The 23,918-nt window shown below is 39.3% G+C and overlaps 2 protein-coding genes across 8 annotated transcripts in view; one reads left to right on the top strand and one right to left on the bottom strand.

Annotated features, from left to right (window-relative positions):
• Nucleotides 1-793: 793 nt before the first annotated feature.
• SENP8 (SUMO peptidase family member, NEDD8 specific) lies at nucleotides 794-19,015 on the bottom strand. Its single transcript, XM_081228031.1, has 2 exons — nucleotides 18,917-19,015; nucleotides 794-2,386 (listed from the first exon to the last, which is right to left on the bottom strand). Exon 2 carries the CDS (start codon nucleotides 2,348-2,350, stop codon nucleotides 1,712-1,714), a length of 639 nt encoding a protein of 212 aa, XP_081084157.1. The 5' UTR covers nucleotides 2,351-2,386; nucleotides 18,917-19,015; the 3' UTR covers nucleotides 794-1,711.
• Nucleotides 19,016-19,306: 291 nt separating this feature from the next.
• MYO9A (myosin IXA) overlaps nucleotides 19,307-23,918 on the top strand; it is a 284,585-nt gene continuing 279,973 nt past the window's right edge. For all 7 annotated transcript variants that reach the window (XM_081228009.1, XM_081228011.1, XM_081228012.1 and 4 more), the window contains exon 1: nucleotides 19,307-19,695. The gene's annotated coding sequence lies outside the window, so the exon portion shown is untranslated. The remainder of the gene's footprint in view (nucleotides 19,696-23,918) is intronic.

Genomic DNA, 23,918 nt, shown 5'->3' with positions numbered 1-23,918 from the left:
CACAAAAATAAACTCAAAATGGATTAGAGACCTAAACGTAAGACCGAACAGTATAAAACTCTTCGAGGAAAACATAGGAAGAATCCTCTTTGACATAAATCACAGCAAGATCTTTTTTGATCCACCTCCTAGAGTAATGGAAATAAAAACAAAAATAAACAAATGGGACCTAATGAAACTTCAAAGCTTTTGCACAGGAAAGGAAACCATAAACAAGACTAGAAGACAACCCTCAGAATGGGAGAAAATATTTGCAAGTGAGTCAATGGACAAAGGATTAATCTCCAAAATATATAAACAGCTCATGCAGCTCAATATTTAAAAAACAAAAAACCCAATCTAAAAATGGGCAGAAGACCTAAATACACGTTTCTCCAAAGAAGACATACAGGTGGCCAAGAAGCACATGAAAAGCTGCTCAACATCACTAATTATTAGAGAAATGCAAATCAAAACTATAATGAGGTATCACCTCACACCAGTTAGAACGGGCATGATCAGAAAATCTACAAACAACAAATGCTGGAGAGGGTGTGGAGGAAAGGGAACCCTCTTGCACTGTTGGTGGGAATGTAAATTGATACAGCCACTATGGAGAACAGTACGGAGGTTCCTTAAAAAAACAGAAATAGAATTACCATATGATCCAGCAATCCCACTACTGGGCATACACCCAGAGAAAACCGTAATTCAAAAAGACACATGCACCCCAATGTTCACTGCAACACTATTTACAATAGCCAGGTCATGGAAGCAACCTAAATGCCCATTGACAGACGAATGGATAAAGAAGATGTGGTACATATATACGGTGGAATATTACTCAGCCATATAAAGGAGCGAAATTGGGTCATTTGTTGAGACGTGGATGGATCTAGAGACTGTCATACAGAGTGAAGTAAGTCAGAAAGAGAAAAACAAATATCGTATATTAACACATATATGTGGAACTTAGAAAAATGGTACAGATGAACCAGCTTGCAGGTCGGAAACTGAGACAGAGGTGTAGAGAACAAATGTATGGACACCAAGGGGGGAAAGCGGCAGGGGGATGGGGGGGGCTAGTGTGATGAATTGGGTGATTGGGATTGAAATGCATACACTGATGTGTATAAAATTGATGACTAATAACCTGCTGTATAAAAAAATAAAATTCAAAAAAATAAAATAAAACAATCCTTTTACATGTCACTAGGCACTAACTAAAAATCAACAGAATAGCACAGTGAGTTGGCATACGGCTTTTAAATTGTTTATTTTAGTTATAGGTCATGTTATGTCAAATCATTTTTGACAAAAAAGAAAATATGTGGGCTGTGCAATAAGGTTTTGGTTCTGCTATAATTTTCTTCTTGTATTCTGGACTTCACATAGTCTTAATTTGTTTTACTGATCACTGCTTTTCCTTTGGAATAAGCCAATGTGGATAAGGGAGACCAAAAGGGAATTAATAAGTGTTAAGATAGCTTGGTTTTAAGGTTTTGGTGCATATTTTCAAGACATTTTCACAGAACATATTGCTCTCAAGTTACGGTTAAAGTGAAACTTTCCATTAGGATAATACAGAGGATAACATTCTCTCAGGAAAAAGTAAGAATTCTAAACTTTCCTCTACCAGGTATCTTCCCTCAGGCACTGAGGTTGTAGCCATCCAATACATGGGGAGAGGCAGAAAGAGGAGACTTCAAAAGTCACAAATATATTTCAACAGCTAATTTTTAGCAAGTGTGGCAATGAGATCTTTCCATTGTCCTCTCTTCTTTGTGATGTACGTAGGAGTGAGTAGCTGCAGTAGTGATTCTGGCTGTTGCCTGAAGTAGTTCTGACACAAGGCCTCAGTGTTACATATCACGTACATCCCACAGTCATAGCTGTTTTGTTGAGCAGGGGCTTTCTCTTCCACAAAGGCCAATTTGTCTCCTTTCCTGCCTAAGAAAGCCTCTAGTTTCTCTGCTACCTGCTTTGCATGGACTAAGTTGCTCCTACTATGAGAATCATAATGAAAAAAGCTATTTTTATCTTGGAGATAAACCAACAAACTCCAATGGGTTCCCCCAGCTGCCTGGTTGGAATTATCATTGATGGCTAAAAATACAACTCTCTTGTGAGGGAGGTCCAAGGGTTCAAGGAACATGGCGATCTCTGCTGGGTTGCCAGTGCACTTGATGAACTGGGTGACTTCAGGGCTGATGAAGCAGACATGGTCAGAGCAGTCATGAAACTGACTGTTGGCAAAGTACTCAAAGGCAAACCCAATAATATGGTCATTGAGCCAGCTTGGAGGATCCAATAGTGAGACATCTGATTGCCGCAGTAGACTGTCCATGTAACTCAAGACTACTGGGTCCATCTTGTACTGACCAGGGCTGCTCAGAAATTCCAGAAGCTGAAGGAGAGGCAGAAGACAATATTTACTGTTGAATATGATACTTGGCTGTAAAATGGGGATCATAAATAGCAACTACTCTTACAAGGTTTTGGGTAAGGATTAAATATAATTGTAAAGTGTTTAGCAACAATGTCTGGCTAAGAGTAAACACTCAAAAAAACTCTAGCTTACGTGCTTTATGTTAACAATTAGTTAGAATGAAACCTTTGGAAATTCTGCCTCTGAAATAGTAAGCATGGATTTAAAATCTCCTCTTTAAATGCAGAGATTGGTTAAAATTATAACTAATGTTTTACCAAACTCTATAGCATTAACCATATATTTGGCACTTTAATGAATATGCATGATAAGAATGGCAAATTGTTTTTATATTAAAGATGAATTTTCAAGGCTTCCCTGGTGGTGCAGTGGTGAAGAATCTGCCTACCAATACAGGGGACATGGGTTCGAGCCCTGGTCCAGGAAGATCCCACATGCCGCGGAGCAACTGGGACCGTGCGCCACAACTGCTGAGCCTGCGCTCTAGAGCCTGTGAGCCACAACTGCTGAAGCCTGCACGCCTAGAGCCCGTGCTCCGCAACAAGAGGCCGCCGCAATGAGAGGCCCACGCACCGCAACGAAGACCCAACTCAGCCAAGAATAAATAAATTAATTAATTTTTAAAAAAAGATGAATTTTCAGAGTCCAATTTAAATGTTACTAATTACTAAGGGAAACAGCTTCCATTTCAAAATTAATTTTCAAGAGATAAGATAAACTATTGCTTCCTCATTCCATAATGGAAAGTGACAGTGATTAGAGTAGTTAAAAGGAACTGTAATTTCAAGAACAGAAAATCATGAGAGTAATACAAATGAAATTCATTCCTGATTCTGCCCAGTTATGAACATGAGTGACAGTCTTTCCCATCTTTAACCTCAAGGGGTAAGACAGAGACTACAGAAATTCTTCTGACACTGAAAGGTAGTGTGGCACAGGAATCATGAGACCTGGGTCTAGCCCCAGTTCTACCACTGATTTGCTAGTATCATCCTGATTAAGTCATTTAATTGACTTTGATTTTGTCCTTGTGTTTGGTCACCTGTAAAAAGGCCCCAGAAAGTTGTAGAAAAGGCCAAATAATTTTACTCGAAGGTATTAAAAGAGTATAAAATGTTGTACAAATAGTATTTATGTTATTAATTTGATGATATTAGTAAGATGATTGGACAATCTGGATAGAGCTCCAAACTAATCAAAGGAAATGAGGTTTGGAAACAAATATCCATTCATATTATCTTGTTCAAACAAAGGCACGACTGACTTAGAGTGGGAGCAAGACAAGTCATATAGTAAGATTAATATGCTCATGATCACCTGAGGTAAGGTGCTAAGAGACAAGAAACGTGATAAGTGTGGTAATATAATATTTGAACCTAACAGAGGTCACTGCTATGCACTCACTTGGCAGCATAACAATATTTCTAAAAATCATAAAGCAATAAACTGTCACATGCAGATTGAGAGTACAAAGCAAAGCATATTGTAGGAAAATAACACTACTATGAAAGACTGGGCTAGAAGAGTGACATCAATTTAATCAATTCTGGCCATTAGACCAGTTATTTTACCACTTGGTTACACTATTAAAACAATAAAATTTTGTGACATAACCATTTTCATGTAATCAAAACCCTACAAAAACCCATACAGAAAAATAAATATACCCCTGAAGAAAAAAACCTCAAGTAATGAGGTAGCTAGGAAGCACCAAAGATGGTTTTTTTGTGCATACAGTATATGAACTATTTCAGAAGTAATACAAGTCTGTTGATGAGTGTGTATATCAATCTATATAAAATAAGATGGCATGAATTAAGATTTTCTTAAGAAGAAAGAATAACTTGAGCACAGACATAAACTGGAGCCAGGAACGAAGTTAACGAGGCATAGAGTACATTTGTTATGGGTGGGCCACAAATTTGGCTCTTGCTTTTTTGGCAGCTAACCAGAGAGTGTTAAGTTAAACATTCACAATGTCCATAAGGTAAAAGCAAAGCAATTGCTCTGGAGAGGTAAAAGCATTCTCTGTATTAAGGTCAGACAGATTTCTCTCAAGAAATTTTCATAAAAGACATGGTGTATTATAATGAATGTCCCATAATATCCTCATAAAAGATGAAACAGTTTCAGAGGACTTGTTTCTTACAATGATCCTTAATATCCAGCCTGATGGGAATGAGCAAACAGCAATCTAGTAAAAGCAGCTGTGGGAGGCTAGGTGCTCAGCTGGCTGCTGATGTGACTGGATTTAAGAATATGTGAGTATGAAAAGGGAATGACTGCATGTGCATCAAGCAAGGCTCCCTGACTCTCCCCCTCATGTCTTCAATGACTAAGAGGAGTGGTAAGGGCCAGACTGTACTGCCTGGTAAATACCTGGAGACCTGCTCTCTATGCTGCCAGCTGAAATCAGACCCACACCTTAACAGCAAATCCAACTAGGGGTAGAAGCCCACAAGAAGAGTGCCTGAACAGACAGGCGTCTCACCTTGGAGGGAGTGTCCACAGGCAGGGCCAAGATTTTCTTCAGAAAACAGTTTTTGTGTTTTGTTTGTTTGATTTTGAAAACATCCAACATACAGACATTGGGTCAATCAGGACTTAATTCTATTCCATACAGCATGATTGCAATAGTTTAACCTCAACAATTCTAAAGCAGATGGAACCAGACTGGTCTTTGGGCAAACCACCTTGGCCAAGAAAATGGATGCTAAACTTCATATCGGAAGACTTGAATTTTAGACTCCATTCTGTTAACTCATTGGCTATATGATCATAAACAAACTACTTCATTTCTTTAAGACACAGTTTCCTTTTCTGTAAAGTGAGAATATTAATACATGACCTTTACCAACGGGTATTTGTCAGTATTAAATGAATAAACGTAAGTAACTAATACTTTAAAAAAATATAACATAAAGTAGTATTTCCAGATATCTACTGGGTCACCAGGAAATTTATATCCTGACAACTGGTAACTGAACAAATGTTTATTGAGTGTTTCCTATGTGCTAGGGGCTAGAAAATCAGAATGGGGATAAGACAGTCATAGTTCCTACCCTCACTGAGCTTAAGCCTATTATGTTATAATGAATACATAATGAATATATACATCTCTTTTAGTCAATAAACACCTATTGAGTACCTAATATTAGGTGTCATGGGAGATACAAAGATGTGTAAGGTAGCTTACACTCAAAGAAGAAACCCATAAGCCACAAATAAAATGAATGGGAATTCAAAAGACGGAAATGGATGGAGAGCTCAGATCAGGAAAGACTTCAAGGAGAAAGTGGCATAAAAGTGGGCTCTTGAAAGGCAGGTAGAGTTGCATGCATGTAGAAGGGCATTAAGAAGGCAGAGAGGGCCTCCCTGGTGGCGCAGTGGTTGAGAGTCCGCCTGCTGATGCAGGGGATGCGGGTTCGTGCCCCGGTCCGGGAGGATCCCATATGCCGCGGAGCGGCTGGGCCCGTGAGCCATGGCCGCTGAGCCTGCGCGTCCGGAGCCTGTGCTCCGCAGCGGGAGAGGCCACAACAGTGAGAGGCCCGCGTACCGCAAAAAAAAAAAAAAGAAGGCAGAGAGGCAAGGAAAGTGCCTTTAAGTGTGTAGTCCAGTTTGTCTGGAATGAAGTTGGAGTAGGGATGTAGGTGAAGGTTGGAGGATGATTATCAGAAGCTAAGTGTTGATAGACTGATTTCCAGGTGTAAAGTGTAGAACTTATACTGGAGAAAATGTGGAGCCATTAATGGCTTTGTCAGTGCTTTAGGAAGATTAATGATTCAGGCATAGTATACAGGATTAACTGGTAGGGAGAGAAATTGGAGGTGGAGATCAACTAGATTTTCATTGAAAGTAAAGGTAGGAGGACATGACCTAAACCAGGTGAAATGGTAGTAGGAGAGAGGCAAGGAGGAAAAGATATTATAGACAGAGTATCCATAAGGGATCAGAGGAGGGTAGATTAAGAGAGAAGAATTAAGAAACGGTCTGGAAGCTTTCATTGGAGTGACTGGAAGAACAATGATCCCATCATTAATGGAGTAAGGGAAAAGGAGATGGAAGGGGACCTAGCAGAAGAACCAGGAGCCATCTGGAACCATCCTAGGGTTATATCCTTTCTATACAGTGAGCACTGTGCTTAGCATATCTGAGGTACAATAAATGTTTGTCAGATGAATGAACCTTTTTAAAAAGGGAGTCAGAAAATACAGATTAGGAAAAAAAGGGAAATAAGGCATTTTAAGATTTTTGTATTGTCTGTAACATCCCCATTTTTGCTTTGGTTTTGTGTTTTGTCTGTTTTTCTCTGTTGATTAGTAGTAAATTCCTTTAGAATTAAGAGACCTATGTATCTGGTCTTGGTGGATGGTAAGGAATATTGGGGAGACAATGACCTCATAGTTCTATTTGTAAAATCCTACAAAATATAGTATAGTCATTTTCACAATGCTGATTATTCCAATCCAAGAACACAGTATATCTCCCCATCTGTTTCAATGAAATTAGAACACTCCCTAACACCATACACAAAAATAAACTCAAAATGGATTGATTAAAGACCTAAATGTAAGGCCAGACACTATCAAACTTAGAGGAAAACATAGGCAGAACACTCTTTGACATAAATCACAGCAAGATCCTTTTTGACCCACCTCCTAGAGTAATGGAAATAAAACCAAAAATAAACAAATGGGACCTAATGAAACTCAAAAGCTTTTGCACAGCAAAGGAAAGCATAAACAAGACGAAAAGACAACCCTCAGAATGGGAGAAAGTATTTGCAAATGAAGCAACTGACAAAGCATTAACCTCCAAAATATACAAGCAGCTCATGCAGCTCAATATCAAAAAAATAAACAACCCAATCCAAAAATGAGAAGATCTAAATAGACATTTCTCCAAAGAAGACATACAGATTGCCAACAAACAAATGAAAAGATGCTCAACATCACTAATCATTAGAGAAATGCAAGTCAAAACTACAATGAGGTATCACCTCACACCAGTCAGAATGGCCATCATCAAAATATCTACAAACAATAAATGCTGGAGAGGGTGTGGAGAAAAGGGAACCCTCTTGCACTGTTGGTGGGAATGTAAGTTGATACAGCCACTATGGAGAACAGTATGGAGGTTCCTTAAAAAACTAAAAATAGAACAACCATATGACCCAGCAATCCCACTACTGGGCATATACCCTAAGAAAACCATAATTCAAAAAGAGACATGTACCAAAGTGTTCATTGCAGGTGTATTTACAATAGCCAGGACATGGAAGCAACCTAAGTGTCCATCAACAGATGAATGGATAAAGAAGATGTGGCACATATACACAATGGAATATTACTCAGCCATAAAAAGAAACGAAATTGAGTTATTTGCAGTGAGGTGGATGGACCTAGAGTCTGTCATACAGAGTGAAGTAAGTCAGAAAGAGAAAAACAAATACCGTATGCTAACACATATATATGGAATCTAAAAAAAAAACATGGTTCTGAAGAACCTAGGGGCAGGACAGGAATAAAGACACAGACGTAGAGAATGGGCTTGAGGACACGGGGAGGGGGAAGGGTATGCTGGGACGAAGTGAGAGTAGCACTGACATATACACACTACCTAATGTAAAACCGATAGCTAGTGGGAAGCAGCTGCATGGCACAGGGAGAGCAGCTCGGTGTTCTGCAACCACCTAGAGGGGTGGGATAAGGAGGGTGGGAGGGAGACGCAAGAGGGAGGGGATATGGGGATATACATATGCATACAGCTGATTCAATTTGTTATACAGCAGAAACTAACACAACACTGTAAAGCAATTATACTCCAATAAAGATGTTAAAAAAATATATAGTATAGTTCTATATTTTGGAGCCAGGGGGCTTTGAGTTCAGGATCTGACTTTGCCACTTGCTATCTGTGTGACTCTGGACAAGTTATTCATCCTCTTTCCTGGCCTCATTTTCTTCATCTGTAAAAGGAGGTAATAATAAAACCTGTCTTTCAAGAGTTGCTTTGTGAATTAAAAACACAAATGAAAAGACTCAGCACATTGTCTGGTAGATAGCAAGCTCTCAAAAAAAAATTGTTTCCTTCCCTGTTCTCTATATATTTGGGGTGGTAATAATGAATCTTAAAGATTTCTTGAAAATAAAGCATCTGTTTGTCTCTTTATATAAAGCTACAAAGTCACCAAGGATAGATCTAGCCAGGGCATGACTCTGCACTCTTGTACTTTACCTTTGGCATAAGCAGAGTGAATGCTAACTCCAGAGAAAAGCAGTCTCTCAACTTGAGTGAAGCATGCTGTTAATGTGTTGTCAGCATACACAAACCTTGTGGTTACAGGGTTTAGTTTATTATATTCTTCCAACTTCTGTAGCTAAATGAATACTGAATTCATAGTATAGAACACTTCCCAAATATTTAATTTTAACAAAAGGAAGAGACTATTTTTCATATTAATCTTAAAATCCTTAAAATGCATACTACTTGAATATTTCTGTTATAGAAACAGGGAAATTAAATTAAAATAAAAATTAATTTAAAGGGAAAGTTTATAATTCAATAGGAACCATTCTGATTTCCTGCTGATATAAGTAAGGCAAGAAGCTGCAGGTTCAGTAGAAAAAACACTAGGCTGGGAGTCAGGAGACTTGGGATTCAGTTCAGATCTGCAATCAACCAGTTGTTTGACTCTGGAGAAGACATTTTAAACTTCTGGGTCTCAGCTTCATCATCTGTAAAGTGAGGTTTGGACTAGATAAATAGCGGTTCTAGCCAGGGATGCACATTTGAATCATCTATGGAGATTTTAAAGAACACATATGGTCTGTCTCTGGGGGGAGGGTCTGGGCACCTGTATTTTTAGGATGTTTCCAAGTGATTCTATGATTTCTAAAAGACTCCTCTAGCTCTAGGGTTGTACAATTCTAAGCTCTCATCTTTGCAAATTTAAAAATCTTCCCTTGTGGGAAGTAGCCACATAGCACAGGGAGATCAGCTCAGTGCTTTGTGTCCACCTAGAGGGGTGGGATAGGGAGGGTGGGAGGGAGACCTCAAGAGGGAGGAGATATGGGGATGTATGTATATGTATAGCTGATTCACTTTGTTATACAGCAGAAACTAACATACCATTGTAAAGCAATTATACTCCAATAAAAATGTTAAATAAAATAAAATTAAAAAAAATCTTCCCTTCCTCTTTAAAGTCTTACTGGAACAAAATCATGCTCATTTGTTTACATATTCTTTATGGCTGCTTTTGAGCTATAAGAGCTGAGTAGCCTGCAAAGTCTGATATATTTACTGTTTGCCCTCTTACAGAAAAACCTTGCCAATCCCTGTTTTAGACCACTATAATGTAACCGATTATAAATGTCTAGGCTTAATTAATTTTAAGAGCTTTTAGAGATCTAATAAAGCATTGGAGCTATTTGTTAAAATATCTCAAAGGCAGTTTCCAAGTAGATTAACCTTTAACTAGAGGTGTTACTGCTGATTCAGTTGGAATTTTTGATGAGCAAATACTTAAAAATACTAATTACAGTGGATATAAGAATTGCCTACATTAGAGATGCATAAATATTCATAAGATCAAAAATATACATGAAATTTTTAATTAACAAGCATTTCATAAGGTATGCATCAATTCTCATAACTTCTGGGAAAATATGCCTGTTGTGGTTAAAACCACAGTAGTGAGCCAGATAAGTTTTACTGTAAAGCCCCAAAGAAAACACTATCCCAGAACTGTGACTTTTATTCATTTTTTCCCCCTAATTATTCAGAAAGCGTTCCTTAAAAAAAAAAAAAAGGAACAGCTTCATTTAGTTATGTTTTTAAACACTACAAAGGGCAAAGCGCAGCTATTTACTCATTTTAAGTGAAGATTATAACAGTTAGTAGTTTTGAAATGCAGTTCTCCTTTCCCCTCCTCACTCCCTTCAGTTTTTGTTTTAAATTGTATCAAATTGCAAACGCTCACAGATATGGTCTGTGCTCCTCTAACTAGATACATGGCTATGTGCCAGCAGGTATTGACAGACAAAAGCAAACAAACACACCCACACACCGAAAATCAAACATAGGCTAATAATCCCAGTGCATCTTCCTAGAGCTTCAATTTCACTAATTTTGGGGGAAAAGAGCTAAGCAATTTAATCTTAAATATTGATATTTTTATATCTTAAATACTTAAAACATTTAAATCAGTAACTTACATCTTAATTAACATAAACATGGACATGATAAAGCATAAAATGCAAAAGCAGCATAGATTTTTAAAATAAGAAATTTCCAGAGAACTTTTGCACCTGAGAAAGGCGATTTTCTCTGCTTCATTCACCCTACTCTGCTGGCTTGGATACTTCAGTGGAACAGTTTAGTTACTCTCCATACTTGATAGGCCTGTAACATAAACCCCTAATTCTTAGGAACCAGATTCCCTAAAAATTAATAAAGACATGAGCAAAACCTTACGCTTTAGCAGTTTAAATGTGTATAGGAGCAAGACAATTATTCAAGCAAATTTATTCATTCGGTCAAAATACATTTATTGGTGTTTTCTGTGTGCCAATTTTGCCTATAATAATGACTAGAAATTGAACCTAATATTATATAATGAAAATATAGACATCATCCCTGAACTTTCTATTTTCTTCATACCTCCTCTCCAATTGATAAGTCCTACTGATTCTACAGCCAAAATGTTCTGAACCTGTCCAATGGTTTTCATCTTTACTTCCATCACAGTCAAGTGCATCAACATTTCTTACCTTGATATAGCCTAACAGGTCTCCTTACTTCTACTATTGACCCCTCCAGTAAATTCTCCATACAGCTGTCAGAGTAATTGTTTAAAAATTTGTCAGGTCACACCTGTCCTGTTTAAAACCCTTTGGTAGCACACTATTACACTCAGAAAAAAAAGTGAATGCCCTGCCCTAGCTGCTTACAAACACCCTGCATGATCACATGGTCCCAGCTACTGCTCCAATCTCATTTCCATCACTCTCCCCCTTGCCCACTAAGCTCCAGCCACACCACCTTTCTTTTTATTCTTCAAACACGCCATGCTTTTTTTCTCCTGAGGGCTGGGGTACTAGCTGTGCCGTGCCTGAACCTTCTAGTGGTTGGCTCCATGTGTTGGGTAGATTTCAGTTTAAATGTCACTTATTCACAGAGATCTCCCATGATCAGTCAAAATAAGAGGCCACTGGTCACTCTCTTGTCCTCTAATTTCAATTCCTTGCATAGCACTTGTGGCTGTCTGACAGTTTTCTTTTTCATTTATTTGTTTATTGATTAACACTCCCCCTCCCCAGGCCAAAAATGTAAGCTCCATGAGCATAGAGAATAAAGGACCTTGTCTGCCTAAACTTGTTTACCACCTTGGCCCCCTGGGCCTAAAACAAAACTTGTCGGGCAGACAATAAATAATAATTGTAGAATAAATGAATGAATAATGGAGTATGGATCTTCACATGATATATATCATGTTCTGCAGAGAAATTCTTACCTTTATAGAGTCTTAGAAGTGTAAAGGCCTTTACTATCCCTTCTAGTCTGACTTCCTACTCCATGCAGGAATTTTTCATTTCTGCTCTCAGGGAAAAATGTGCAGGAGCCTGACTTACAACTGCTGTGTAATACTGGAGCAGAAACAGATAAATCAATGCAACAGTACAAAAACAAATCCATGCATTTTAGAAACTTTAAATATGATGATGAAGACATTATAAATCAATGGGAGAAATTTATGGATTATTCCATTTTCAATGAACACTATGTTCTATAGCAGTGCTGTCCAGTAGGACTTTCCGTGATGATGGAAATAAATGTTCTTTATCTGCAATGTCCAATATAGTAGCCACTAGCCACATGTGGCTATTGAGCACTTGAAAATGGCTAGTGAGACTGAGGGACTGATTTTATTTATTTTAATTAATTTAAACTTAAATTGAAATAGCTACATGTGGGTAGTGGCTACTATTTTGGACAGCATAGTTCCATAGGATTTCATAGGTATTTCTGGAAAGAAAAAAGATTATATGGTTAAGTAAGTTAGGGAAATGCTGCATCCTAAAACTCTGTATTGTTGATTCATAATGCACACAAGCATATTAGAGGCTACGAGAGGTTCTGCAATAAAGAAAATTAACTTTTCTTGGTCTGATTTTTTTCCCAACTCATTTGACCAATGAAATCCTTTTTGTGTTTGTTTTGGTGTATTATCTATTAACACCCTATTGTCTGTGCAGTGAAGTTTGGGATATGCTAACTGGGTAATTTAATAAATGGCACTGGAACAAGTTGTTAATCATTCGATTAAAAAATGAAGTTAGATCCCTACTTCAGACCTCATATCGAATTATATTTCAGATGGAGTGAAATTTAAATGTTAAAAAGTGAAACAAAAATATTAAAAGAAAATAGAGCTTAAAAACACTTATACAACTGGTCAATAAACACATGAAAAGATACTCAACACCTTACTAGTAATCAAAGAAATGTAAGTTGAAGATTTCATTTTTTACCTGTCAAATTAGCAAAGATGTGGAAAACTGATAATAACCAGCATTGCTGAGTAACTATGGGAAAATGGGCATTCTTATTGTTAACAGAAATGTAAACAAATGCAAGCTTTTTGAAGGATAAATTGCCATTATATTTTAATATTTAAGAAATGTCTACAGGTAGGTATTACACTTTCAGAAATTTATCTGAAGGGAAACATTAGGATATGTGCAAAAATTTAACAGGGATGTTTACCACAGCAATATTTATAACAGAAAAATTGGAAACAATCTCAAAGTTTAAAAGAGGACCGGTAAATTTAAATAATAGGATTTCCATTCAATGGAATACTTTGCAGCCATTAAAAAATGAAGTTATAGAAATAAATTTATTGACACAGAAAAATGTTCATAATATGTTATGGAAAGAAAGGTTATATAAAAATCTGTACACAAATATACACAAAAATAGTCAAGAATGATAGCCATCTAAAGTTATATACAGCTTTCTTTAAGAATGGAATTTTAATACTTTTAAACTTTTTTCTTTTGATATTGACTGCTTAATTTTTTCCCCTTTCTTTTTATAATGAGCACATACCAGTAAATACAGCTATTTTCATTCAAGAAAAAAAAAATGCACCACCTCCCACTCTTACACTGACCTAAAAATGTCTGTTTCTTCAACTCACTGGTCTCACTTTTGTCCTCCGGAAAAAAACAGTAAGTCTAATCTCTCTTCTACAAAACTTCGAACACAAAGATTTAAATATAAATATAATCTGATGTTCATTAAAATTAGATTACGTCCAACTTCTAATGAATGATTCCCTTTGCAATTTCACAAAAAGAATCACATCCAAGACCAAATGTGCTTTTCATGGCAGCATAAGCAGAAAAATTTTCAGGAAGGAAGCTGAAGCCTTATTTTTTGGTTTCAATTTCCCCTAATTAAACGTTTCCTTCTAATGCTAGCCTAAACCATCCAGAGATTTGTATAAAGTGGCATGTTAAAAATTACCATCAAGATTTTACATCCCTGTTAAAGACAGAGATTAGATTTTACTCAACCCTGCTATCTTCAGTGCTTGAAAACACAAAATTGTTATAAACATAGGAAGATTTCTCAATTTTATAAATTATTTATAAAATTTGAACAATATTCCTCTAATGAATATTTTACAAATAGAGGAATTCAGCTCTCAAAGCAGAAAAACCATTTGGTATGATGATGATGCCTGGTAACTCTACAGCCATAAATTCCATTTGGCCCTACCTTGGGCCAGGGAGATAGACTAAGTAACCTTTTAGAATTTCTTCTAGCACTGAGGCTCTCCATTTATTGTTCTGTTACTTATTAGGAATGGCTATCAATGGCTAAGGGGTCATTGACCAGAAAAAGAACTTTATTCTTAGTCTACCATTTCTACTTCAAAGGTTCCATCTATAACTGTGTCACTATTTATTTTCCTTTACTTGGTGTAAACACCAGCCTTTTCTTAAAATGATTTTGTTTTGCTTAAATTTTCTGAGAAATGACTTAACACAATTGCAAAATTTGAAATGACTAGGGCTGTAAATAGTGTTTGGGGAGGACACCAGATTTAATGAGAGGTCTAAGATATTTTACAAAAGAGTAGACAGAATTTTATTTAGTATATAGCTAATATATCCTAGCTGATAAGACGTGGTCAAGCTAAAGTTATAATCTGCCTGGTTTCGTAAATCACTGTGTTTAGCCCACAGTAGCTATACGCAAGCATTTTGTTTGAAAGAGTATAAAAAAGCCATCATCTTTTATTCTTATTTGTCTTCTAGATTTCAAAGCCTGGTAAGTTATTTTTTTCATAGATAGTTAAGAGGTAAATTGTTATTACAAACTCCTATTTAATGGGTTTCAAAAATGTGCTTGGTGTATAGCAGGTGCTCAATAAATATTTAATGAACAAATGGAAGAAACAATGAATTTGTTTTACTGTACTGTGCTGACAGGAAAACAGTGTCTGATGGGACCCGATTATGACATATAGAATTCTTAGCAATTTGTCTTTAAATGTTAATTAATACGAATACTTGTGAGTCATCTGACCAGGTCTGAATTATATATTATTAAGTAGGACTAAACATTTCCAGCAACTATATATTTTAGCTGCTAATATAAAGTGCCAAGTTGCTGCAACAAACAGTAGTGGGAAAATTACAGCCAGCTAAGGCCAGAAATCCACAAGCTATTGTTTTGAAGGAATTTAACCTATCACACTACTCTGAGAGAGCATTTATTTATTTTTTGGCCCTGAGGGAAGGCAGGCCTAGAACGATTTTTAAACCTACAATATAGATGCTCAAAAATAATAACTGTAACCAGGACAATTTTTTTCAGTATCATGACTGTGTTCTAGTGCTTTTATAACAGATGAATGTGCGAAAGTGTAGTCATCTAATTGGAAGCCAGAGAAAGGAACTTCCAGAGATTTTCTTTAAGTAATAAAAATGCTTAAAATCTCTCATATGTTTCAAGTATTCTCTCTGCTTTAAGAGAGACCTATTCCTCCCTTCCCTAAAAAAGGAGACAGACAGATGAAACTCAGAGTCTACATAAACTTGATTTTCTATCTGTGTTGAACCATATCATTACCCAAACGGTCTCCAGTAGGTAGATGGACAAAGTGAATATAAGCTAGTTATGCTGAAGAAGGTAGCCTCTCAGAGAATCTGGTTCAGAAAAGTTAAGTAACCTTACTCATTTGGATTAGTAATACTTAGACATCAAATTCAATTTTTTCAATAATATGGTTAAAAAAGCACATTATTTGGAGAGTAGCTGGGATTTGAGCAGTAAGTTTTATATAGTCTGGCAATGGTCAGGTTCCAAAGAGATGGGTTACCTGGGCCTTGAGGACTTCCTTTTTGTTTACTAATGCATTTTACTCATCCAAGAGGTTTAAGGAATTGGCAAGGAGAGGAGTCTGGACCTTAAACAGTCAGAAATTTAGGACTTACAGATGTAGATGGAATTTAACCAAGAAAGGCCTTAGCAATATCCAGGAACCTAGATAAGCAGTAAAGCCATTGCTTATCAGAAGTTCTAACATTATAATTTATAACATAAAAGAATGGGCTAGCCTCTTGACAACGTAAAATGCTAACTGATCTCTATACAGGTATGCGTGTCCTTGTTGAAAGGTATGTAATTCAGTCCAATCTTGTTCTTTAGATTGGTCACATTGGGAAAATAAAGGAACTTAGCAGACTCTTTGGAGATCACTTTATGATAAAATTTATTTTTAAAAAAATTTAATTATTTATTGGTCTAGTCTCTTCATTCCTATCTTTTGATGATCTAACCTATACATTGCTGCTACATTATTTTTCAAACAGAACTCTAGTTTCATTATTCTTCTCCACATTTTTAAACATTTCTCCATCGTCTACCAAAATTAAGTACAAACTACAGCATGGCATTAAATTATTTCCACAAAAATAGCCGCAACCTATCTTTCCCAATTTACTTCTTGTACTTCTCCCACATACACAGCCACAAGGTCAGTTCTCCTGCAGGCCCAAATTATTAGGCAACAGTGGAGTAGTAGTGGTTACTGCAACTAAGGTACAGGAAAAAGGGAAGAGCCAGTTCCCCACTCCCACTCCAACTGAGAGGTTAAGAAGTGAACACTGCTCAAGTACCTTTCCGAAACACAGACTTGATCTGTCATGCTCTTGCTTAAAACCATTACAGTAAGCTTTTTATAAATCTAGAATCCATGGGCCAGGAGGTAGCTAGAATTAATGGTTCCATGAACTTGGAATGGGGAAAAAAATTGCATCTTTTCAATAAACTCTAGCTGAAATTTAGCATTTTCTTTACTAATTGTAGGCAATAATCCTCAGTGGTATTAACAGTCCCTATGTCTTTGTCACCATTAGAAATATATTTTCATATCACATTAAAGTTGTTGCAGTTACCTCAAAATATAATTTATACTCATCACTATTTTGAAATTACATAATTAGACCTGCTGCCAGATGTTATTTAATATGTAAGGAAGCACATATATAACTACATCACACATTTGTTTTAATATTTTTAAAACTTTCAATAAAATAATTTCATTTACATTTCTATGTATTTACTTTAAACATTTAAAAACATTATTCTGAGATAAGGTCCACAGGCCAGGCTGCCAAAGTGGTCCATGACATAAAAGAGGTTATTTTACTTTTACCTTTGTTATACTTATTAATTGCTTATTGTATATAATCTAAACACTTTAGCATGGAATTCAAGGCTCCTCATTAACTGTTCACACCCACTTTATCATCTTTATCTCTGTCCCACCCCTGCTTTTCATACTAAACTCTAGTCATACCAGACAATAGTGACTCTCTCTTATCTGGTGGCAGATAGGTTTTTGAATTAACCCTAGTTAATAGACAGTAGCCATGCACTGGCTTGGGCTTTGCCTTACCCAGACCTTCTCTGCCTGCCAAGTGAATTCCTTTAAAGGTCTGTTTTCCCTAATACTACGAGGTCCTAATAGGGCTGAATCTTAAATCTTTATCATTCCTAATGTAAATGATCAATGAAATGAATATAAAAGACAGATTCTAAATTGGCAAGGCACTGTGTGTGGTAATAATCTCTAGGGGAGTGAAGTTAGTCTCCGAATCTCATAAATTCGCCAAGCTCTGACCTTTTTGGGGATAGAAATGAGGAGGCCCTTGAGCTCTAAGGCTGGATCCCCAGCTGATAAATCTCGGATGGAGGGGAAAGGGAGGGGAAAGAGAGCAGTAACTGAGGTGGATCTGATTAAGACTGAAGGATGGAAATGTGCTGAAGGGAAAGGCAGGAGTGACTTCTCCCATTTACCAGAGCAGTTATTCAAAACTATCATCACTCTGACCAAGCGTCCCATTCCATCCCCAACTCTCTCTCATCAAATGACTCCCATCTTAATGTTACAGAGTCAACTCTATTAACCTTCTGCCTTCCCCTACTTCCCATCCTTTCCTTTGCTCTAGTTTAGTGGTTCTCAACCCACAGCATTAGTCACCTCAGGAGTTTTTTAAAAAGAAACACTGATTCCTGAGTTTGTTTAATTGGCCTCAGATGGAGCAACTTCATTGGTTTTATTTTTTCAAAAGCTTCCCAGGTGACTCTAATGTGCATACAAGATTGAGTTCCACTAGTGTTCTTGGTTCTGTAAATTAGCTATTCTCATCCATAAATTGTCTACTTCTTGGTTCCATGGTACACTTTTATGCCTAAGAGTTTCCCATCTTAAAAGAACACACTGTTGCGGCCCACACGCTTACCCTTCATCTCATCACTTTACAACGATGTTTCTTTAAAGGGTAGCCTACACCTGTATGGTTTTTACCAGTTATGTTCCACGACTTTTTACTCTTCCAGCCAGTACTGGCATATGATTTTGTACCCGTCATTCCCTCTGCTTCTATCTCCTCTCATATTTCTTTGACCAGCTACTGCTCACTAGCCTTTTAACACAAATTGAGTGACCTAAAGGTCACCTTGGAAAGGGTTTCCTCAAGTCCTTCTATACAATCATGCTCAGAGTATCCTGTGTGTGTGTGTGTTTTTTTTTTTTTCTATTATAAATTTACTTTACTACCACTGCGGATTCTCTCATCGTCTCGACATAACAGAGCGCTTCAGAAAGCTGAGACTGTTTCATTTGCTTCTGGCTTTCTGGAGCCTAACTCCTGGAAAGCACTCAGTGAAAAAAGTCTGAGTAATGAATGGAAAGAAAGGCTAGGAAACGGAGGTCTGGGGCGGGAAATGAGGGGGAGGGCGTGTGTGTGGAAACGGGGTGGGGAGGGCTGACGGGGTGGAGCTGAGAACCCTGCGCCAAAACTGGGGAGGGGGCAAGGATACCCTAGATCTGCGTGGGCGGTAAAGCGGTCCCCGGCCCAGACACACCGACCAGCAAACCCAAGTGGGGAGCAGGCTTCTTACCTGCCTCGGGCCTCACCAACCCAACCAGACTTCAGGCGGCTCTCTATTGGCCGGAAAACGAAAGCTACGGTCGCAAACCCAGAGTTTTCTACCCCAACATTGCGACATTCCTCTTCATTAGAGAGAAAATCTAAGGCAGAGTTCCCAGCTCTGCCGTAAGGTGAGGAAAAAAAGCTTGGGCGGGGCCGCCTGGGACGGATGAAATGGGGCGTGTCCGCGCAAGCGCATGCTTGACTCTCTGGCGGCGTCACGTGCGGGGGCGGGGGCGGGGCCAGGCGGACCGGCCAGCTCCGGCAGGCGGTAGGGGGCGTGGGAGGTAAGTGCGCGCGCCTGCCCGTTTGCAGCCGAGGAGTCGCGCGGGGCGGGGCCTTGTGCGCGGGGTCGGGGGCGCGCGGGCCGGAGCGGACGGGATCGGGGCGGTGGTTGGCTGTGGCTGCTGAGAATCCAGCCAGGACGCCGAGAGGCGGCGGAGGAGGCACCGGCGGCACCGGCATAGGGGGCGACAGCGGTTGAGGCGGCGGTCCAACGCGTGCTCTCTGGGCGGGTGCGGCGGGGGATGTGCCTGCCCAGGCCGGGCGGAGTCTCTCTGACAGGGCGGGGGATGCGCGGCGGCCGCTCGCCCGGACCCTAAGGCAGCTGGGCCCACCCTCTCCAAACCCTCCGACCCTCGGTGGTCTCGGCCTCTGCTGTCTCCTCCGGCCTGACCCTGCGGCTGAGGCTGGCAGGCGGCTTCCGCCGAAGAGGAGGGGGCTGCGGTGGCCACCGCGGCGGAGCCCGAGGTAAGACCCGCCCAAGCCGCCCAGCGGCCCTGCGGCCCGGCCCGGCCCACGTCTCAGTCTCTCTCTTTAGCTTTTGCGGGGCCGCTCCGCCCCGCCCCGGCGGAGACGCCCCGCGAGCGGGTCTGCCCCCGCAGCTTCCCTGACATCCGATCGCTGCCCCGGGTCCCCCGTAGACCTCACCCATCGTATCTTCCATTGCCCAGACACCATTCCGGCCCTCCAGCCTCTCTAGGGGTTCTGTCACGGGCCCCCCACCCCAGCACACCCTACTGGAACCTCCTTCAGACTCTTTTCGGACGCTTAATGGGGCCTCGAGACTCTGTCACATCCTCCCATGAGCTGACCCGGGTTTGTCACTGTTCCTCAGACCCAGTTACTGCCACCCCCTAACCCATTGCTACCCCCAGTTCCAGGGCAGATCCATCATGCCCACCCCTCTTCTCTCCTCCCCCGCCCCCCCCCCACCTCGCTCACCGCCTAGCCGACTAGCTTTTGCCCTACCCAACTCGGCTTTCAGATAGTGTGCTTCGTGATGCTCTTACCTCCCAAGAGATCTGGTGTCAGCCCCTCTTTAGACACCATCAACAGCGGCCTCTCCCCCCGACTCCTACTGTAGCCTCTCCCCCAGACCTCTTGTCCTTAGGCAGACCTGATTATCTTTCTCCCCGCTCGTGATCCTTTCTTTGGTTGGAAGGGCTTTGCCATGAAATCCTGAAGGGGTGTTTGCGTAGCCTAGTGTATTCACTCCGGTGGGGCTTAAGGGGACCAACTGACACCCTTGTTTGGAAGGTTTAGTCTGGTGGCTATAGAGGAAGAGGGAAGAGCATGGAAGCCCCGGGCAGGGGGTGTGTGCTGTTGTAAGGTCTCACAGCCTGCTTCTCATCTTGTCTCTTCTGTAGAACGTGTGAGGTAGTCCAGATCGTGACATTTTAGGGACTTCTGTAAGGATCAGAGCACACAACACTAATGAATATAACTGTGTCTCCATTTGGTATCATTTGCTTCACTTTCCTAGATTTTTACAGATCTTTTGCACTGTTTTTGAAGGATACCAGGGTGCTTTTTTTTTTTGATTTGCTGTTTGCGAATTTGCTGGAAAAGTAAGATTTGTAGCTTTCCTTAATCCCTGAAGACTTTAATGTCAGTTTAATAATAAAATTCTGCTACCTGGTGCTACTGTCTTGCTTTTCCAAGGAGCAAGTACAATTATCATGCAGTGTTCACCGATGTCATTACCAACAGTCTTCTCAATAGTAAAATATTGAATAAAATGTAGTTTGTTGAACTCCTGAGCTGTCAAGAAGGAAAGGTAATTTTACACCAGATGATCAGTGCATAATTTTAACCTTGGTATAGGGATGAAGTATAGAGAGGTTTTTGTAGTCAGTACTTAAAATTTTTTTATTTTGTGTGTATGGAACTGAGGAGGGAGAAAATCATATTAAAATTATATGTCATAACTAGACATAGTATAAAAGTCAAAAGGTTCAAAAGAGTATGCAGTAAAAAGTTTCTTTTCCCCCTTTTTATCCTCTAACCACCCATTTTCCCTCCTTAGATGCAACCACTGTTTCCATCTTTGTGTGTGTCCTTCCTGTGATATTTTTAGCATACAAGTCTATACATTTATATTTTTAAAACACTCCACAGACAAATCCTTGCATACTGTATACTATGGATATACCACCCCCCCTTTAATAATAGATCCTAGAGTTCATTCAACAATAGTACATTTGGAAGTGCCTCATTTACTGGGTGGATAGTATTCCGTTCTGGTGATATTGAGGTTATTTTCAGTCTTTGTTCTTATAAACAGTGCTGCATGCTTTTCTTTTAAATGTATCATATGTTTTGTATGTTTTAAGTAATTTTCAGGATTTGAAAAATTTCATGATGATTCTTTTGTGAACCTACAAAAAAGCATATAACTAAAGTAGATTTCTCACTGAACCTCTGAGCTTCCATGGAGTGACTGGCTTTGATAGAGATTATAATGTTTGTCAAGTAAGTTACTGAAGGATTTAAAGAAGGGGACTGAACTGATAAGATTTGCATTTTTAAAAGATCACTCTGTCTGCTTTGAGGAGGGTGGATTGAAAGGTAGACTAAATGTGTCAGGAGGGTAAATGATGATGGTGCAGTCTTCATTTGGGTTTTGAGAGTAGACGGGATTTGGTGATTTCATTGGATTTGGGATTAGGGTGAGGGTTCATAGAAGATAAGATCTAGGTTTCTAGCTTGTACCTTTCACTGAGGTGGGGACCCATGTGAGGGAGGAGTGGAATTTTTATTTTTGTCAAGAAAGGGGAATTCAATTTGTGGCATGTTGAGTTTGGGTGATTATACTTCTATCAGATGTAGATGGCCAGGAGGCAACTGGATTTGTGGCTTAAGCTCATTATCAAGTTCTGGGTTGATAGTAATAGATTTGCGTGCAAAAGGTGTACTGAGAGGAGAAGAGATTGTAGGATAGAAATCTAACATTTACAGTATAGGTAGAGTTGAATGTCTAAGCTAGTAAATTATGTGATTAAGTTCTCTAAAAAGTCTTGTTATAGTTTAAACATCAGTAGGTTCACTGTCTGACAAGACTTTTTAACAGTGTTTTCTCTGAGTGGTATATAGTACTGAGGGAAATGGAGTAAACTTAGATTATTAAAAAGGTAAAACCTCAGTAGAAATTAGCAACATAAATCCCATTTTTTCCTAATCATTTAGATTATACTATTGTAAAAGTTTGTTCAATCTTCATTGTTTACAGAGAAGTATAGGAGCTAGGAATATGTGGTTTGCCAAGAATATTAAGTTTTTTGGTTTGTATGCTTTCTAGTTATATTAGTAATAAAGATTAGTCAAAGATTTTTCAGTCACGTTTTTAAAACATAGCATGACTTAATGTAATTATTCCTAAGTCCAGAGCTGCAGTGTAGAGCTCTTGCCTTTACTCTGGACCCCTGTAAATCACTTCTAATGGACATCTCCACTGGGATTCATATTTCACAAGCACTTCACACATGTACAAAATAAAACTCTTCTCTGCCTCACTTCCCTCCAAAAAGGTGGGGGTAGAAGGAGACAAACTGCAACAAAATTTTTTCTTTTGATTGCCTGTCTTGATGAACGGTACTACTCTCTCCTCCTCATGAAGCCTTCAGGAATCTGGGAATCATCCTCCACTGCGCTCTGTACCAAACTACCAACATCACAAAGTCCGACACGTTTTCCCTCATGATATTTCAGATCATTCCTGATTGCTATTTTTGTTGTCTCTTTAACCCCGAATGTCTGTTGGTCTTCTTGTCTTCTCATCTGCCTCTTGTTTTGCCGTACCCTCTAGTTCATTCTCTCCACTTTTGCCAGAGTAAGTGTTCTAAAATGCTCTTTTAGTTAGGCTCTTTCAGTTGCAATGAAGAGACTCAAGTTACCTTAAGTAGTGGAGTGCTTATTGAAAGAAAACATGCACAAGGGAACCCCGGAAAAGTTAAACAGCTTGGTCTCAGGAAGAACAGGAGCTTAAAAATAAAACTAGAGGGCTTCCCTGGTGGGGCAGTGGATAAGAATCTGCCTGCCAATGCAAGGGACACAGGTTCGATCCCTGGTCCAGGAGGATCCCACATGCCGCGGAGCAACTAGGCCCATGCGCCATGACTACTGAGCCTGCACTGCAGAGCCCGTGTGCCACAACTACTGAAGCCCGTGTGCCTAGAGCCCGTGCTCTGCAACAAGAGAAGCCACCGCGATGAGAAGCCCATGCACCGCAACAAAGAGTAGCCCCCACTCACTGCAGCTAGAGAAGGCCTGCGCACAGCAATGAAGACCCAACACAGCCAAAAATAAATAAATTTTTAAAATAAGTAAATAAATAAATAAAACTAGAAGCAGGAAAAGACAGATTTCACTCTAGTGCTCTACTGTTAACTTGTCTTAGCTACCTTTTCTATTTCGTTTTGTATTATTTTTTCTCCCTAATCCCCTCCCCCACCCAATCTCATGGCTTCCATTTATTCCTAATTTCTGCTTCCTTATAACTACCGTGTCACTCCCATGCCAACATCTTGCCTCCCGGCTACTGTCTTTTTTCTTTTTTAACATCTTTATTGGAGTATAATTGCTTTACAATGGTGTGCTAGTTTCTGCTGTATAACAAAGTGAATCAGCTGTACACATACATATATCCCCATATCTCTTCCCTCTTGCGTCTCCCTCCCTCCCGCCCTCCCTAT

The sequence above is a fragment of the Mesoplodon bidens genome (assembly GCF_964165515.1).
Source record: "Mesoplodon bidens genome assembly, chromosome: 3".
Lineage (NCBI taxonomy): Eukaryota > Metazoa > Chordata > Mammalia > Artiodactyla > Ziphiidae > Mesoplodon > Mesoplodon bidens.
The sequence above is the reverse complement of the archived record's forward strand: the minus strand, read 5'-3'. Positions and strand labels throughout refer to the sequence as shown.

Excerpts from the sequence above, each read along its gene's own strand:
- SENP8 (XM_081228031.1), bottom strand. The coding sequence starts at position 2,350 with ATGGACCCAGTAGTCTTGAGTTACATGGACAGTCTACTGCGGCAATCA.